We start from the raw sequence: 17847 nt of genomic DNA on the forward strand, positions 1-17847 counted from the left end.
ACTCAGGAGCATTGGCTCAGTCTGCTTAATTCCTCTTCGTAAGATTCTTCACTGTGTTTCCTCAATTCAAAGTATATCCTCCTTGGGTATTTGATGCAGGCGTTGTGGGCACATTTTCAGCTATAACTTCCCATGAGCCCAAAGATGAATTTCCTGGCCATTTTGGTTTGCAATATCACTAATAGAAAATGAATAAAATCAGTGATATAATCAATTGAGAAACAAAGAAATAAAGTAACTGGGTAGCACAAATTTACAAACATTATATTATGAACATTTAAAAAGACTGAACACAAAAGGCAGTCACGTCCTCCTGGTCAAGACCTGGTTTTTGACCAAATTCTGTCTCTCTCTTTAGCACTAATACTTCATGGTATTTTCAGTTCAGAATACTGATCACAAGCTCTTCCCAGGGCACAATGCAGATATATTACCATCGAGCCCAAATATTTAAATATTCCCACTACAGATCTTCCAAGTAATAACAAGTGCTGCTGCCTAAGTTCTGGAGACCCAGGTTTGATGTGACCTTCCATGCAGTCTGTGAGGAGCTTGCATCTTCTCTCTGTGACCCTGTGGATTTCTCCCAGGTTTTCTTGTTTGCTCCCACATCCCAAAGACATGTTAGTAGATTAAATGGCTTACTGTAAGTTACTCCTTTGGTGTGGGTAGATAGGTGGGAAAAAGAATCAATAGGCATGTGCGAGAGAGAATAAGATGCTCGGATATCAGGAAACAAGGCATACATGAGACTAGTAGCATTGTTCCACTGGGAGCCAACATGGACAAAATGGACCAAATGCTGTCCTTCAGTATTGTTATAAGGATATGAAATTACCGATTTTAAAATAGTAATCCCAGGATTTCTTTCCAAATGGATTGCAGATGACATGAAAATTGGTGGTGGTGTGAATAGCGAGGAATGTTGTCTAAGACATAGGACATAAGCAGGATATAGATCAAAATTGGGCAGAAGGTTGACAGATGAAATTTAATCCCAACAAGTGCGAGATTATGCATTCTGGGAAGTCAACTAGGAATAGGACATACAAAGTAAATGGTAGGGTGTTAAGGAATGTTGATGAACGGAGGGACCTTGGGATCCAAATCCATAACTCTGATAAACTGGCAACACAGGTAGGAGGAGTGAAGAAGGCACGTGGCATGCTCGTCTTCATAGGTTGGGCCACAAAATAAAAGTGTTGGGAAGTTGTGCTGCAACTTTACAAAACGCTGGTTAGACCGCACTTGGAGTGTTGTGTGCAGTCCTGGTTGCCATACAATAGGAAGGATGTGATTGTGCTGGAGAGAGTGCAAAGGAGATTCTCCAGGATGTTGCTTGGATTGGAGGATTTTAGTTATAGGAAGAGATTGGGTAGACTAGGCTCGTTTTTCCTGGAGCAAAGGTTTCTGAAGGATGACCTGATAGAGCTATATAAAATTATAAGAGGCATAGAAAGGATAGTCAGAATACTTTTCCCGTGGTAGGGATACCAAAAACAAGAGGGCATGTTTATGGTAAGGAGGAGGAGTTTTAAAGGGGATCTGAGGAGAAAACATTTTTTTAAAAAAAGCAGAGTGATTGATATCTGGAACATGCTGCCTAAGGCAGTAATGTGATACAATTATCACATTAAAGATGCATCTAAAAAGGCACCTGAATAGAAAAGGCATAGAAGGATATAGACCTAATGCAGGCAAATAGGATTAGTATAGATGGGAAAAAAAGGTCAGCAGTGACATGGTGGGCTGAAGGGCCCATTTCTATCCTGTATGACCATCAAGAAACCGATTTTTTTTAAAAAATGAGTACACTAATTTCAAAGACAAAGCAGACATACAAAGGCTCAATAAACTAATAACTGGGGACAGTGGGCTGCATGCACAGTTCCACAATGTTCTGCAATGAGCACTGCATCACCAATGGGATGCTTGAAACAGTTAATGTTTTGCAGTCTCAGTCCTTCAAACTAAAGATTCTCATCAAATAAATTGAGTAACCCCAGTAAGATTTAAATGGATATTAAGATACACAGGTCTGTATTCACGCATTTATGAGGGTTTAGAAAAAAATTAAACCTCAGGCTTAGTCTCATTATTCTGTATGCAATATGAATTAATTTGGTTCTGTTTTAAATTACAGGAGATTCCCTCAGCCAATGTGCCAGTGCATCAGGGAGAAAGCAGTGGCTCAAGGCAGCTAGCAAGATGACAAGCATTACCAAGAATGAATGAGCAGATGGGGGGCAAAATCTGGCTGTAGCTGTTAGTGTTCTAACATTGTTCTAACATGTAGGCCAGTGGGAGTTAAAGGCCTTAAAATCATACTAACCACAAGGACAAGCCTCTAAAATCCTTATTCTATAATGATTGTGCAGAATGATTTGTGTGTGTAAAATCACTAACTGTACAAATTACAGTACAAATTACCTTCTGGTTGCAGGGGAAAAGTATACTATACACTGTTAAAACAATGTGAAGGCAACTTTATAAAGCCTGCTGGGACAAACAGTTTCAGAAAGCCAGGAACAGTGGAATCCAATGTACCCAGGGCCTCAGTGCTGGGTCATTGGCCTGTGAGAGGATGCTGACATTAGTCTGTTTATCATTTCATTATGAATTTGGATGATTTTGTATTGGTGGCACTTTTTCCAGTATCATAGTTAGTCCAGGTCTGAGAGCATTTAGTGGCAGTGATAACTGCCGCCCAGTAGACCATGAGTTTTGTGCCAGGTCAGGTCTGAGATCTTGATCTTCAAAATGTGCAGGATGTATTGAGAACTTCATGAAGAGTAAGTCATGGTAGGTTAAAATGATGACCTATCCACCAGCAATACTCATTATGATCACATCTCAGTCAGTCAATATCAATCAATGTTTCTGACTCAACTGTGTATAAAAATCTGATTTCTAACAAACTGAGGAGACAACTCCTGGAGATTTTCCTTTCAATCCAACAAAAACCTTGCTATATCTGTAGTTTCAGACTTGAGTGATGATGGATCCACAACTGAGCAGGCGACAGAATGAACGCAAACGTTAGGGCCATGGGAGAATTAGGAATGATGACGTGTAGGATTAACTTATTAAATAAAACTAAAATTTTACAAATAAATTCCAAAAAGCTTACTATATTCAAAATACATGCAGACCTTCTCTACCATGTCACAGTAAGCCACAAAAGAACTCAGAATTCAAAATTTGACTCTACAACTAGATGGTTCAGATTAAGTAAAATTAAACAAAAATACTAAACCACTGAGCACATATCCACATACACAATAAGTACTCAGGAAAAAATTGAGAAGGAACTAGATGTCAATGCAAGTGTTCTGAAATATTAAAATTCTATTAACAATAATGGATAATTACGGCAATTTTTATTTTGGTTGCTCTCTCACCACACACTCCACAGGTCTCATTGTCTGAAAATGTCCCCTTTCTGAGCCATATTTTCTTCCCCAAAAGCCCTGACAAATCATTTCATGTGGCTCAGCAGCTGACTGCCTCTTCCAAGTGGTCAATCTTCATATGCAAGCCTAGAAGTCAGTGTTGGCTGACATACAGCCCTCAGGAAGTTACTGAAATCAAAGATCAGACCTGCCCATTTTGAACACCTACTGCTTCCAGCAAAGGTTACTGCAGTCATCAGATTCTGCTCACCGTGCAGGGCCTATCAGAATCACTTTAAATATCAATCTAATCACAAAGAAATTCTGTGAACTTGAGAGATTTCAACTTACTGGTGTAATCACTAAGTGTGTATAGCACTGTGATAAGATTGTCCAGGCACGGCCAATGATCAGCATTACACTTCAGTCCTTCTTCAAAGCATGGCGAGCCAAAGGAACTCGAATCAATTTTAGTGCCACTCTTCCTATTTTATACCAGAGAGATTTACATCAGTAGAATCCAACATTACAGCCTGTGTAGGGAAATCATTAGAAATAAAGATTAGACAAGTTAGCAATGGAAATACAGAAGTATCAGCAAACAAACCTCTAAACTGTCTCATAGATCAGTCTATTTCAAAACTAGTCATAATGCCCTGAGGAAAGTGGCCTGGTCCAAACAGGGTGCCAACAAGCTGTTGTCCCCACACCAATTCGATGAAACATTCCGTATGCTTGCAGAAAGCAGACATGAGAAGCTGTTGCACATACAGCAGGAGCACGTGGGGAGGTGAAAGGGAGAATCCTTCATATAAAGTTTTACTTCTGCCAAAGTCAAGAAGTTGATGATTCAATATGAAAATTTCCTCATGTGTATGGGCAATTTCTTGCATTTTTAAGATGTATTTTGTTCCTTACCTCCAGATAAAATTCCATTGCTGTACTCGGGTCATCCTTTGGGAAGCCAGACTAGCCAAGTTTTTATAGGTAGAATACTTCAACATCAAACCTGGGTGTTTAAGCCTTCATTCTCATCTCCTGATAAAACAGCCTAAGGAAAGAAATTACTGGAGCATGTGTACTTTCCATCAACATACGCAGCTACACTAGATAGCCAAAAGCAAGTAGCCAGATGACTCTGTTATACCAAAATGTCCACTAGTTCACTACAAAAGCTGATTCATTAGAGGGTTTGAATGATAAAAATTAGACAGCAAAATTGGAGGCAATTTTGACATTTTCAACCAGCCTGGTAACATTTACCTGACATTTACCTCTGAAACTGACAAAAATCGATGTAGAGTCAATGGAAGAGATATTAGGAGAGCAATGTTCATTCTACAGGATAGTGCCCAAGTGAGAGGCTCCCCCTCCCACAGGATGAATCCACCTCCACTGGCCAGGAAATCATGTACTGGTACCCACCAACTACCCACAGGCTAGAAGAGAGTAATCTGCCAACAGCAGGTAGCAACAGGCGGGCAACCAAAGATTCTCCAAAGATTTTCTGGGCGGGAAGTGGGGACAAAAGAGACTGCAGGTGCTGGAACGTTCAACAAAAACAGAATGCTGGAAGAACTCAATGGGTCAAGCAGCATCTGCAGAGGCAAAAGTGTAAGTCAACATTTCAGGTCAAGACCTTGCATCAGGACTGAGAGGGAACAGGAAAGGTTGGCTGTATATAGTATTATGGGGTGGGGGTAGGTAATAGGTTGGAACCAGATGAGAAGGGGATGATGGGAGAGGGAACCAGGTGGGAAGGCAGGAAAGGAAGGGATGAACAAAGAAAGAAAACTAGGTGGACAGGTGAATACGTGTGGGAGATCATCAGGGGAGTGGATTACCTGAAATTGGAAAATTCGACATTCACACTATTGGGTTGTAAGCTACCCAAGAAGTATACGAGATGCTGTTCTTCCAATATGCATTTAGCCTCTCGGTAGCAGAGTACTGACAGGTCAACGTGGGAGTGGGAAGGATAGTTAAAATGACATGCAACCAGACGGCTGTTGCAGACAGAGGGTGGTTGCTCCACGAAACGGTCACCTAGTCTAAGTTTGGTTTCACCAGTGTAGAGGGGATAGCACTGCACATACTGAATGCAGTAGACCACCTGGAAGAGCTGTTTAGGTCCCTGAGTGGTGGGGAGGAGGGAGGTGAAGGGGCAGGTGTTACACCTCCGTCAGTTATAGGGGCAAGTGCCAGGGGTCAGGAAGGGGTGGGGGGTGGAAAATGTACTGGGGAGTCCCAAAGAGAATGGTCCCTGCAGAAAGCAAAAAGGTGGGTGGGGGAGGGTGGGAGGAGGGGGAAAATGTGATTGATACCAGGATCACATTGGAGCTGGTGGAAAATGATGTGCTGGATGCAGAGATCAGTGGGGTGAAAGGAGAGGACCAAGGGAACTCTATTGTGGCCCTGCCTGGCTCAGGGGTGGAGGTGTGGAGGTTGTCAGAGAAGATATGTGGGACATAGAGGAAATGCATGCAAGGGCTCCATCACTTATGGCAGAGGGGAGGCCGCACTTTCAAAGAAGCAGGACATTTCAGAAGTTCCATGGCAGAAGGCTTCATCTTGAGAACAGATGCAGCAGAAACAGAGAAATTGAGAAAAGAGTTGGCATCCTTACAAATGGTAGGGTGAGAGGAGGTACAGTCAAGGTAGCTGTGGAGTCAGTGGGTTTACAGATGGACAGTTCCTGGTTTGGGAAGGTTACCAGGGAATCATGGAATGAAGGGGGAAGGGGCTAAGAGGGGAGATGGTGAGTAAAGGGAGAGGGAATTGAGAAGGAAAAGAAAGACTAAGGCAGTTAGGAGGGAGGTGGTGGAGAGAGATAAGGAGGGGGTAGTAGAGGTGGGGGGACACGAGAGGAAGGGATGAAGTTTATGCAGGTGGATTTTACAAATTTTTGCTCCTTAATCTCTTTCTTAACTTCTTAAAATCCACCTGCATAACTTCATCCCTTCCTCTACTTACATTGTCAGTGTTGACACGGACCACATCTGGCTGTTCACCTTCCCCCCACCACTTCCAGGATGTTCCGCAGCCACTCAGTGATATCCTCAACCCCTGCATCACTAAGGCAGTATACCATCCCAGAATCATATCTACTACCACAGACACGTCTGCTTCCCTTCCAATACCAAAGAACGATGCTGGTTGCAAGACGAGGCCATTTGGTCTTACTGGCTAAATGCAAAAGCAACTGCAGTCTTCCCCCACAGCCCTGCAAATTCTTTTCTTTCAGATACTTATTCCATTCCCTTCAGAATGCTATGATTGAATTTAGATTAACTATTCACCCAGCCAACGCATTCCAGACCCTAATGACTCACTGTACAAAACAAAAAGGCCATGTAAGTTTTGGTTCTTTTGCAAATCATCTTCATTATATACCCTTCAATTCTTAATTCCTCCTCCACTCCACCTATGATTTTAAATACCTCTTTCAGATCTGCTCACAAACTCCCAAAATCATTTTAGTAAATCTTTTCCGCGCCTTTCCTAAAGCCCTAACTTTTTTCCTAAAGTATGGTGTCCAGCACCAGACAATAATCCAGCTGGGCCAAACCAGTTCTTTTCTTTTAAAATAAAAGTTCACCACAACTTCCTTTCTCTTGCATTTATACTACTATTTCTACATCCCAGAACCCCCAATACTTTTTTTAAACCATTTTCTATTAACTATTCATATGTACCTCCCAATCTCTGTTGTTGTGCTCCTTTTAAAATTGTGTCCTCAAGTTTATATTGCTTCTACTCATTCTTCCTACCAAAATGCAATGCTTCACATTTCTCAGCATTAAAAATTCATCTGACATCTTATTCATGCAATACATTGCCCTTCTCACGTTCAAATTTCATGTCATCTGCATACATGGAAATGGCACCCTGAACTTGCTGATCCAAATCAATAATATACACTGAGAAAAACTGTTGCCCTAGTACCAATCCCAGGGGACGTACACTGTATATTTTCCTCTAGTCTGGGAAAAAATAACCTTAACTAGCAAAGCCATTTCCCGATATTTAGCCAATTTTCCTATCTTTTATTCCACAGCATTCTATCAAACGCATTTTGGAAGTCCATATCTATCGCTTCCCTCATCGACTCCTTTACTTTATCAAAAATTGGACGCAATTCACCTTTAACAAATCCATGCTGGCTTCTAATCAGTCCGTTCTTGCCAAATTGACTGCTGATTTTGTTCCTTATTATTGTTTCTAGAACTTTCCCCACTAAGGTGAAACTGACAGGTGTGTAGTTACTAGTTTTCTCTCTTTTTTTGAGCAGAAGTGTAAACATTTGCAATTCTCCAGTCCTCAGCCACTACACAAAACTTCTTTAGAAGTTTAGAATAGAATCCCCAATAACTATCAATCCCTTGACCTACCTCCTATATCCCTGTATAGCTGAACCACCCAGGGTTGCTAAGATCTTGACCCTGATTGCACTCTTCAGGGGAACTGTGTCCCCCATCTGTGTTCACAATCAAATACAGAACAACGTGCCCTTGATTGTTTCTTGAACTACCAGCCTTCTCCCTTCTTTGTCTGACAGTCAATCAGTCCCACTCCACCTACACTTACAAGCTGTAGAGTGGCCACCTCCTGGAACCTGCTATTGATATTGCAGTGATTGTTGCACAAGCTCCAGCTGATACTGCTACCTGTACCCGTGGTTGTCCTGGACATGGAAACTATCCCCAAGTTTTCACATGGCACCGGAGCATTTTACATGGGTTCAAGTTTCTTTGTCATGCCTCTGTTTCTTGGATTGAACCACTAAACAAAAATAAAACAGCACCTCTTTCTCCCTGCACAAAATCGCAAGTTTTGTACACTGTTTAGTACTCCATGTTCTCCCTAAAACCTCCTGTATTTATGCTGCATAAAATTCCATGGCACTAATTCACAGAGCAACTACCTCAAGCAACAGCTTATTTACCATTGACTAATACCAGGAAAGAAAGGCCAAAGTTAAATGTTAAATGCAAATTTTAACTTAATTCTACAAAGGTATCAACTGCTTAAACCCTTAAAATTCCCCTGGTCACCGAAATCCTGAGTTTCTTCCTCTGTAGTAGTGCTCTGTAGACCTGGATTCTTTGCTGCTTGCTTGCCTACTGCTTCCTTATTAAGGATATTAAACAGTGGTTTGTAAGAATACATTTATGTTAAAATTAAACATAATGAAATTATTTTAGTTATTAAATTATTTGTACCCGATTGTTATTTCCGATTGTGACTGAGCATAACAAGGAATGGCTACGAGCAGCTTCTCAACACTCAAGAGTACATGCAAATGTCTACGCATAGCTGAATTCATAAAAAACCCTCTGCAAAAAAAAAGATCCAAAATCTATAATCCATAATAAAATCACTCCACTCAAGATCTCTAAAGAGTACAAACAACGGAAGGAATTTAATTTCCATTCACATCATTTCTATGAATATTTTAAAATGACGTGTGCTGCACCAAAGAGTGGCTTTTTTTTTTATTTACCTAATCTCACAAAATAGTTCTTAAATATTTGAAGTTATTAACTACCAATACATTGCAATGGGATCAAGCTTTCTATGGGTTTTCTGATGCTTACCTCTTTCAACAGCTGCGTATTCAGTAGCTCATGGTAAGCCTTTGCAGATTCTTCATAGCGATCATGCTTCTGTAGATCTAATGCTTTGTGGTACAGGGAAAATGCTTCAGCTTCCTTTATTAAAGAAACATGTCTGGTTAAGGGTCTGCAGATCAGCCTCCAATGATCACATCTAGTCTGCCTGCCATGTCTCCAGCAGAGAAACAAAATAAGTTGCTTAAGTCAATTATCAGACCACAAGAACACAAGAATCAGGAACAGCCACATGTCCCTCAAGCCAGCCCTGTTATTCAATACAATCAAAGCTTATCTGCCCCAGGCCTCAACTCCTCTTCAGTGTCAGCTCAACAAAGCCCTCAGTTCCCTGGTCTTTTAAAAATGGAATACCTTCAGTAATCCAGCCTCTAGGCATCGAAAATTCCAGAGACTCACGACCCTCTCCAAGAAGAGATCCTTACAAACCAGCATTTTAAATGACAGTTCCCTTAGCTCATAAATACATCCCTTATTCAGGACTCTCCCACTAGTTGAAACATCGAGATACCTATCCTTCTTGGGGTTATGTTTTAATAAGATCACCTCTCATTCTCCTAAACTCCAAATGTTATCCAAATAGGATAAATCTCCCATTCCAGGAATTAGCCATTAGAAAATCTTTCTTAAATAAGGGGACCAAAACTGTGCATCCTTACCAACACTCTGTACAAATTCTACCAATGCTTCTCTATTTCTAAACTCCATCCCCCTTGCAATAAATGCTAATATGCCTTTTGTCTTCCTATCCACGTGCTTTTTTTTTGAGTTTCATGCACAAGAACACCTACATCTCTCTGTGCTCCACTCATTTACAATGTCTCTCTATTTAGATAATAATCTGCCTTCTGATTCGTCTTAAAAAAAGTGCATGACCTCACAGATTAACCTCCACTTGCCAAGTTTTCACCCACTCACTCAACCTTTCTACTCCTGCTGATTGCAGCATGCACTCCCACCACAAAAGAGATCCCATTGACCTTGATTATCCCAGGGCTCTTTCCGGTCTGCGCTGATCTAGCTAATTTCATCTGGCATTAGCATAATATGGTACAACATTACACAGTACAAACCTGAGCTTCTTTTGTTTGAGTTTTGTGGCTCTTGAAGGATTCCTCATGGTCTTCCACCACTGTGGTGTCATTTAAAGCTGCAATACGGATCTAGTGAAACAGACACAAAGACAATTAACTAGGCTTAATACAACCTTATTCAAGTACATGGCTAGAATCTGACAGTTTCAACAGTCAAATGCTACTTCCAATTCATCTGCTTACACACAGGAGGGCATACATGGAAAAGAGAGGAGCAAGTTACCAAGCATCTCTCACATTCAGGGTATGTATTAATCTTTGCAATAATAGTGTTTATAAATTGCACCAATATACAAAGCACACCAGCCACAGAATAAAATATAACTGGTAATATTATTGCATAATATGTAGCTTTTATTCTAAGGCTATATTTTACAAAAAGTATACAGTAGGAAAGTTTCTAATTATTCACTAAAATCAAAAAAGAAAATATCACCTACATCTAGTACATATCAGTCAAAAGCAAGATAAGCCTTCATTTACTCAGGCAGTCCCTTGAGACTAAGTGTGACTTGCTTCAACTCTGGTTCTGTTGGTTCTGATGTGACTAACAAGGCCAATGTGGGATCCACAGACTCGCCAACAAGGCCGCTGGGTCATTCGCGTGGTGGTATGTTCTTCCACTGCCTACACCGCACTTCTAATGCGCTCCAATGCATGGCCTAAATGTTCATTCTTCACTGAGAAGTCATGGGCCAGAGGTTCCCAGGAGCCTGGGAAAGTCTGTGTACATCCTCGAATCTTCTTCTTTGTCGATCTGGTAATTTCTTCCCATGAGCGAGCATCTGCTTCGCGAGTTTGGTATTGGGCTGGCTAATGGCATGGTCAGACCAATGTAGCCAAATGAGAATAACAAGGGCCTCAATGCTAGGGACATCAGTCTGAGAGAAGTTACTGATGTTGATTCATTTATGGTTCCAGTGAATTGGGAGGATTTTGCAGAGAAAACACTGGTGGTATTTTTCCAGCAGCATGAGATGTAGATAGATCAGGTCCCAGAAGCACGTGGGCATTGCAGAATGCAGACAACACTTGCAGTTGTACACACTCAGAGGCCAAGCTCCAAAACATCATAGACTTGTTCATCAAAGCCTACCAGAGGATGGGCCTTGCAATTAACATGCAGTAGACAAAGATCAATTTGGCCTGCTGCATCATACTCCCAACCCACAATAAAGGTTCACAGCAAGACCCTGGAAAACATGAACCATTTCCTGTATCCAGGAGTCACTTCACAGTGAAAGCAGTGATTGATGATAAAATTCACCATCATCTTTAATATGCCAGCATTGCCGTTGGTCATTTGAGGGAAGGGACATTTGAAAATTGAGACCTCAGATCTGGCACAAAACTTATGATCTACCAAAGAGCAGAGTTCCCTGCAAGCAAGTAATTTGTGTCAGCCATCTAACAAATGCACTATAACTTACTGTCCTCTTACATACTTTCCCATGCATCAACATGGCTACAGACTCCTTTTGTCTCAGTCAATTCCAACTGACCTTGAGTTTACTTCTTCACCAATTATTTTAGTGCCTCTTAAACCATTTGTTTTAAATTATCACCTGCCTTCCAACTTTTCTGTTGAAATCGTTCTGGTTCTCCAAATATTATCAATAGGATGATACATTCTTGTGACTTTAAGCTTTAATATAAGCATTTTGAGCTTTTGATAGTTGGGTGTTACAAATGTAGAAACCTAATACTCTGCTTAAATGTCTCCACACCAAGCTACCAAAAAAATTTACATAATTTTCCTGAAATGGAGGGACACAACCACTGAAATAAGTCTATAGGATTTAGCATAAATGGCAAGAACTAAGGACTAGAGAAAGAAAAATTAGGTTTGTACATGTCTGTAATAACCAGCTAACAAAAGTTATTTATCTTTCCAGTTTGTTTTTAAACCAATTCTTGATAAGATACAAGATAGATATTTATTTATTAGGCACATGTACACCGAAACACATAGTGAAATGCATCTTTTTGTGTTACTGAGAATGTACTGGGGCGGGCAGCCCGCAAGTGTCGCCACGCTTCTGGCACCACAAAGCATGCCCACAGTTCCTAACCCGGACATCTTTGGAATGTGGGAGGAAACTGGAGCACCTGGAGGAAACCCACACAGACACGGGGAGAATGTACAAACTCCCTACAGACAGTGGCGGAATTGAAGCCGGGTCACTGGCGCTAACCGCTACACTGCTGTGCCACCCTCAACACAAATATCTACTCCAATTAGAAAGCAAGATTGTGGAAATGTTAGCTGTGATCCATCTAAACGCTAGAATGGCCCCAGCCAATTAGAAAACAGCAAATGTAGCACTACTCTTCAAACAAAAAAACAAGGAGAAACAGGGAACTACAGGCCAGTTAGAGTCAAATATTGAAAAAGTATCAACAGGGCACTAAGAAAATCAGAATGTGATTAGGAAGATTCAACCTATTTGTATGAAAAAGAACTCTTGTTTGGCAAAGTAAAGTTTCCCTGAGGATCTGTTTAGTATGGTAGATAATAGGTAACCAGTGGAGTAAGAATCTTAGATGTTCATAAGGCACATGTTCAAAGGGGCTAATGTAAAAAAAAATCAAGCCAAGGGTTTATGGATATTGTATTAGCATGGATACAGATAAAAGAAAAAAATTCTGTTAACACGATGGTCAGGCAGCATCTGTGGAAAGAAAAAACAGTTGATATTTCAGGCTCAAATCCTTCACTAGAACAGAAAAAAAGTTAGCATGGATAAAGGATAAATTGGTAAATCGGATTATTATTGTCACATGTACTGAGGTACAGTGAAAAATCTTGTTTTGCATGCCATCCATACAGATCATTTCATTGCAATGCATTGAGGGAGTACAAGGGAAAACAATAACAGAATGCAGAATAAAATGTGACAGTTACAGAGAAAGGGCAGTGCAGGCAGACAAGGTGCAAGGCAATGACAAGGTAGATTGTGAAGTCAAGAGTCCATCCTACTGTACAAGAGGTCCATTCAATAGTCTTGCAACAGCAGGATAGAAGCTGTCCTTAAACCTGGTGGTACATGCTTTCAGGCTTTTGCAAATTCTGCCCAATGGGAAAGGGGAGAAGAGAGAACATCCAGGGTAGGTGGGGTCTTTGATTATGTTGGCTGTTTTACCAAGGCAGTGAGAAGTATAGAGGGGAGGGGAGGCTGGTTTCCGTGATGTGCTGAGCTGTGTACACAACTCTCTGCCGTTTCTTGCCATCCTGGGCAGAGCAGTTGCCATACCAAGCCGTGATGCATCCAGATAGGATGCTCTCTATGGTGCATCAATAAAAAGTGATGAGGGTCAAGGGGACATGCCAAATTTCTTTAGCCTCCTCAGGAAGTAGAGGCACCTGTGAGCTTTCTTAGCTGTGGCGTCTACGAGGTTGGACCAGGACAGGTTATTGATGATGTTCACTCCTAGGAACTTGAAGCTTTCGACCCTGTCATCCACAGCACCATTGACGTAAACAGGAGCATGTGCACCACCTCCCCTTCCTGAAGTCAATGACCAGCTCTTTTGTTTTGCTGACATTGAGGGAAAGGTTGTTGTCATGACACCATGCCACTAGGCTCTCTATCTCCTTCCTGTACTCCAACATTGTTATTTGAGGTTCAGCCCACTACAGTGGTGTCATCTGCAAACTTGTAGATGGAGTTAGGGCAGAATCTGGCCACACAGTCGTGAGTGTATAGGAGTAGAGTAGGGGACTGAGGATGCAGTCTTGTGGGGCACCACTGTTGCAGATAATCGTGGCAGAAGTGTTGCTGCCTATCCTTACTGATTGCAATCCGTTAGTTAGGAAATCGAGGATCCAGCTGCCAAGGGAAGTGTTGAGTCCCAAGTCTCAGAGTTTGGAAATGAGTTTACTTGCTATTATAGTATTGTAGAGCTGTAGTCAATAATGGACAAAAAATAGTGGGTCCTTTTCATGTTGGCAGGCTGTAATGAGTGAGGTGCTTTATAGATCAATGCATGGGCTTCAGTTATTTACAAAACATATTAATGTCTCAGATGAAGGGGCTGATTATAACATTTGTCAGTTTGCTAATGACAAAGCTTAGGTGGGAAAGCAAGCAGAATGGAAGACATAGCAGTTGCTAAGAGACAAAGACGGGCTAGGTGAGTGAACAAAAAGATGGCAGATGGAGGATAACGTGGACACATTGAGATTTTTCATTTTGCTAGGAAGAATTGAAAAACAGAATCCTTTTATGTGGAGACTAATTGTTAGATGCTGGTCATGAAAATCAAAAATTCTTCCCCCATCTTCTCTCCTACTGAAAATCAACTTGTATTTTTCTCTCTCCCAGTTCTGATGAAGGGTCACAGACCTGAAATGTTGACAGTTTCTCTTTCCACAAATGCTGCCCGAGTTTTTCCAGCATTTTCTGTTTTTGTATTAAATGCTGGTGCTCAGGCTGCTTCAAATATCCTCATTTGTGAATCACAAAGTTGGTACAGCAAGCAAATAGAAAATGAAACAGCACATTGATCTACAAAGCAATGAGACTGAAGGACAAGAGTAAGGAGTTTTACTACATCTAAACAATGTGTTGCTGAAACCAAAGCTGGCGCATTACATATGGATTTGTTTTCCTTATGTCAGGTAAAATAAAAATGCCTTAGAGGCAATAGACCACATTGATTTCTGGAGTTAATTGATTGTCCTACAAGCACAGAATGGGCCTCTGTTCCCTCAAGCTTGGAAGAAAGAAGGTGATCCTCTTGAAACACAAGAAGATTATGAAGGCACTCAACAGGGTGGCTGCTGTGAGGTTGTTTCCCAGCTCAAGAATCCAGAATTAGGATGCTCTATATGTCCAATCCCTTATCCTAGTGAGGCCCTGGGGAATGTATTCACTTGGAGGTTTGTCAGTCTTTGGAATTCTCCACCTCAGAGGTGGAGTATGCTCCATTGCTGAGTACATTCAAGACTGGGATCAATGTACCTTTTGGAACCCAAGCAATTATGGAATATGGATATCATGTCAGAAAATTGATTTGAGGAAAAAGATCAGTCCTGTCAAGAATGATAGAGTCAGAGTTATACAGCATAGAACCAGGCCCTTCAGCCCACCATCAGGTACCATCTATATGAATCCCATTTTCCAGCACTTGGTCCTCAGCCTTCTGTGCCATAGCAATTCAAGTATCCCCCAAATACTCCTTAAATGTTGTGACAGTACCTGTCTCCACCATCCCATTAAACCACCCACTCACTGAAAAGACTCCTCCTCAGATCTCTTACAATCTCTTACCCATGCTCTCCAGTTTTAGACAAATCTGCTATGGGGAGAAGTTTCTTACTATTTACCTTATCAGGTCCCCTCAGCCTCTTCCACTCCAAGGAAAACAAACCCAGCCTATGCAGTTTCTCCTCATAACTGAAATGTTCCATCCCAGGCAACATCCTGGAGAATGTACCCTGCACTGTGTCAAACTGGAATTGTATACCATACTCCAATTGCGAGATAACCAAAGTTGTACCATAACCACCCTGAAGAAGATTCCATCTTCTTCAACCCTTTGTCACTTCCACCTATCACCTCCCAGCTTCTTACATCGTTCCCACTCTCCCCCTCTCTCACCTGCCAATCACCCCCCTCACCTGGATCCACCTATCACCTGCCAGCTCTTGATCCACCCCTTCCCCACCTTTTTATACTGGCAATCTCCCCTCTTTCTTTCCAATCCTGATGAAGGGTCTCAATCCGAAACATCAACTGCCCATTTCCCTCCATAGATGCTGCCTGACCTGTTGAGTTTCTCCAGCGTTGTGCGCGCTACTCCAGATTTCCTGCATCTTCAGTCTCTTGCATCTCAATACCCACCCTGCTCTTATATTCTATGCCCCAGCTAATAAAGGCATTATCCTGTATACCTTCTTCACCACTTTATCAGCCTGTACTGTCACCTTCAGCGATCCTTTTATACCGAGGTCCCTCCATTCTTCAATATCCAAGAACTTACCATTCATTCTATATATCCTAACCTAAACAGGCTTCCCAAAGTGCATTACCTCACACTTAGCAGGATTAAATTCCATCTGGCATTGCACTGCCCATCGCACCAACTCATCAATATCATTCTGTAGTGCAAGACTACACTCCTCTTAACAGCACCAACAATTTCCATATTATCTGCAACCTTACTAACCATTCCTCCTACACTCATATCCAAATCATTAAAATACATCAAAATAGTGAGGGTCGTAGCACACCACTGACCACAGATTTCCCACAAAAACCACACTCCATCGTTTCCTGCCACCTATCACCAAGCCAAATATGGATCCATCATGCTTTGGATTCTATGGGCTCCCATGTGGGACCCTGGCAAAACAAGATAATCCCCTAACAAAGGCACACTAACCATATTTGATTAATCCTTGCTTTCCCAACTATAGATTAATCCTGTTCCTCCAATATTTCCAACAACTCCCTACTACTGCCATTCACTTCACATCAGAGTCCGATAATGGCCATCACCACCAACAGAAAACATAATCACCTTCTCCTGACCTTCAACAGCTCCACCACCACCATTTTCAGCATCCCATTAATCAGAAACTTAACTGAGCAGCCAGATCACCAAATAGTCATAAAAGCAGACTATGGACAATTGACCACTAGGTTCAGGTTAGGAGTCTGAATGCTCACCTACCTGATTGGGTGTAACGGCAACACTCAAGACCTTTGACATCATCTAGGTCATTACTCTTGATACTAAATTCATCGCCACCTCCTTCGCTACTAGAGCACCACGCGGGCAATAAATGTTATCGGAGCCACAATGCAAACACTGGTCAACCTTGTTTTGTCCAACTTCCAACAATGCAACCACGGACAGCAGCAATGATGTCACGGGAGCACCATCGTCTCGCTTCCCCCCCCCCCCCCCCCAGATCAGCGTCCCCTGACGACCCTGTCAATCCCACACATGGCTTCTCTGTGGAAGCTCTGTCACCAGGCTACTGCGATGCCTCGGGGACTGAGCCACTCCATCTGCACCGCTCACCAGTTCCGATGGCGCTGATGATGCGACAGTGCACTGCGCAGCCGGGCGCCACCTCTGACCAGTGGTCGCCTCCGCCGCTCAGCACCTGTTAGTAGCCGGCAACCGTTAAACTTCGGGCTCCTCACCCTCCCGAGGGTGGCACTGGGTCAGGAGGAGCAGTCGCTGCGGCCCGGGCATCAGCTCACTCACTCACCATCCTGCGCCGCCGCTGGGCTCCGCTCCGCGACCACAGGCTCCGCACCGCAAGGCCAGCACACGGGCTGGGAGCGGGACCGCGGCCGCCGACCTCCCGAGGCCGAACCCGCCGGCCACACGGCCCCTCGTTCCAATCCGCAGCTCCGCCCCGGCGGCCGCCGGGCTCCCGGTGCCGATCCGCGGCCTCTCCCCGCCCGGTGCCCGGTGCCGATCCCGCCGGCCGCCAACCTCTCAGCGCCGCCCCCCCGTTTCCATGGGTTTACCCCACCCCACAATAACTCGATTTCCTATTGGCCCGCAGGGCAATAGCAACATCCAATCACGATTCGGCGCCCGCGGTCCAAACGGAAAATGGATCATTGGGGGTGCAGTGAGTGGGCGGGGCCAGGTCCGGTGGGGGCGGGGCCAATAGCGCCGGAGGGTGGAGCATGCGCATGGTGAGCAGGTACCGGAGGGCGGGGCTAGAGCGTCATTGAAGAGGCAAGGGCATCAGGAGGCGGAGCC

The 17847-nt window shown here is 42.9% G+C and overlaps 1 protein-coding gene across 1 annotated transcript in view; it reads right to left on the bottom strand.

Annotated features, from left to right (window-relative positions):
* cabin1 (calcineurin binding protein 1) overlaps positions 1-17476 on the bottom strand; it is a 365306-nt gene extending 347830 nt beyond the window's left edge. The window contains 9 exon segments of the mRNA XM_052032487.1: positions 3744-3833; positions 3836-3893; positions 3896-3925; positions 4311-4351; positions 4354-4413; positions 4416-4443; positions 8990-9103; positions 10096-10185; positions 17342-17476. Of these exon segments, the coding sequence (XP_051888447.1) occupies positions 3744-3833; positions 3836-3893; positions 3896-3925; positions 4311-4351; positions 4354-4413; positions 4416-4443; positions 8990-9103; positions 10096-10185; positions 17342-17344 (514 nt within the window). The 5' untranslated portion in view covers positions 17345-17476.
* Between the last annotated feature and the right edge of the window lie 371 nt (positions 17477-17847).

This window comes from Pristis pectinata, chromosome 17, assembly GCF_009764475.1.
Source record: "Pristis pectinata isolate sPriPec2 chromosome 17, sPriPec2.1.pri, whole genome shotgun sequence".
NCBI classification, from domain to species: Eukaryota; Metazoa; Chordata; class Chondrichthyes; order Rhinopristiformes; family Pristidae; genus Pristis; species Pristis pectinata.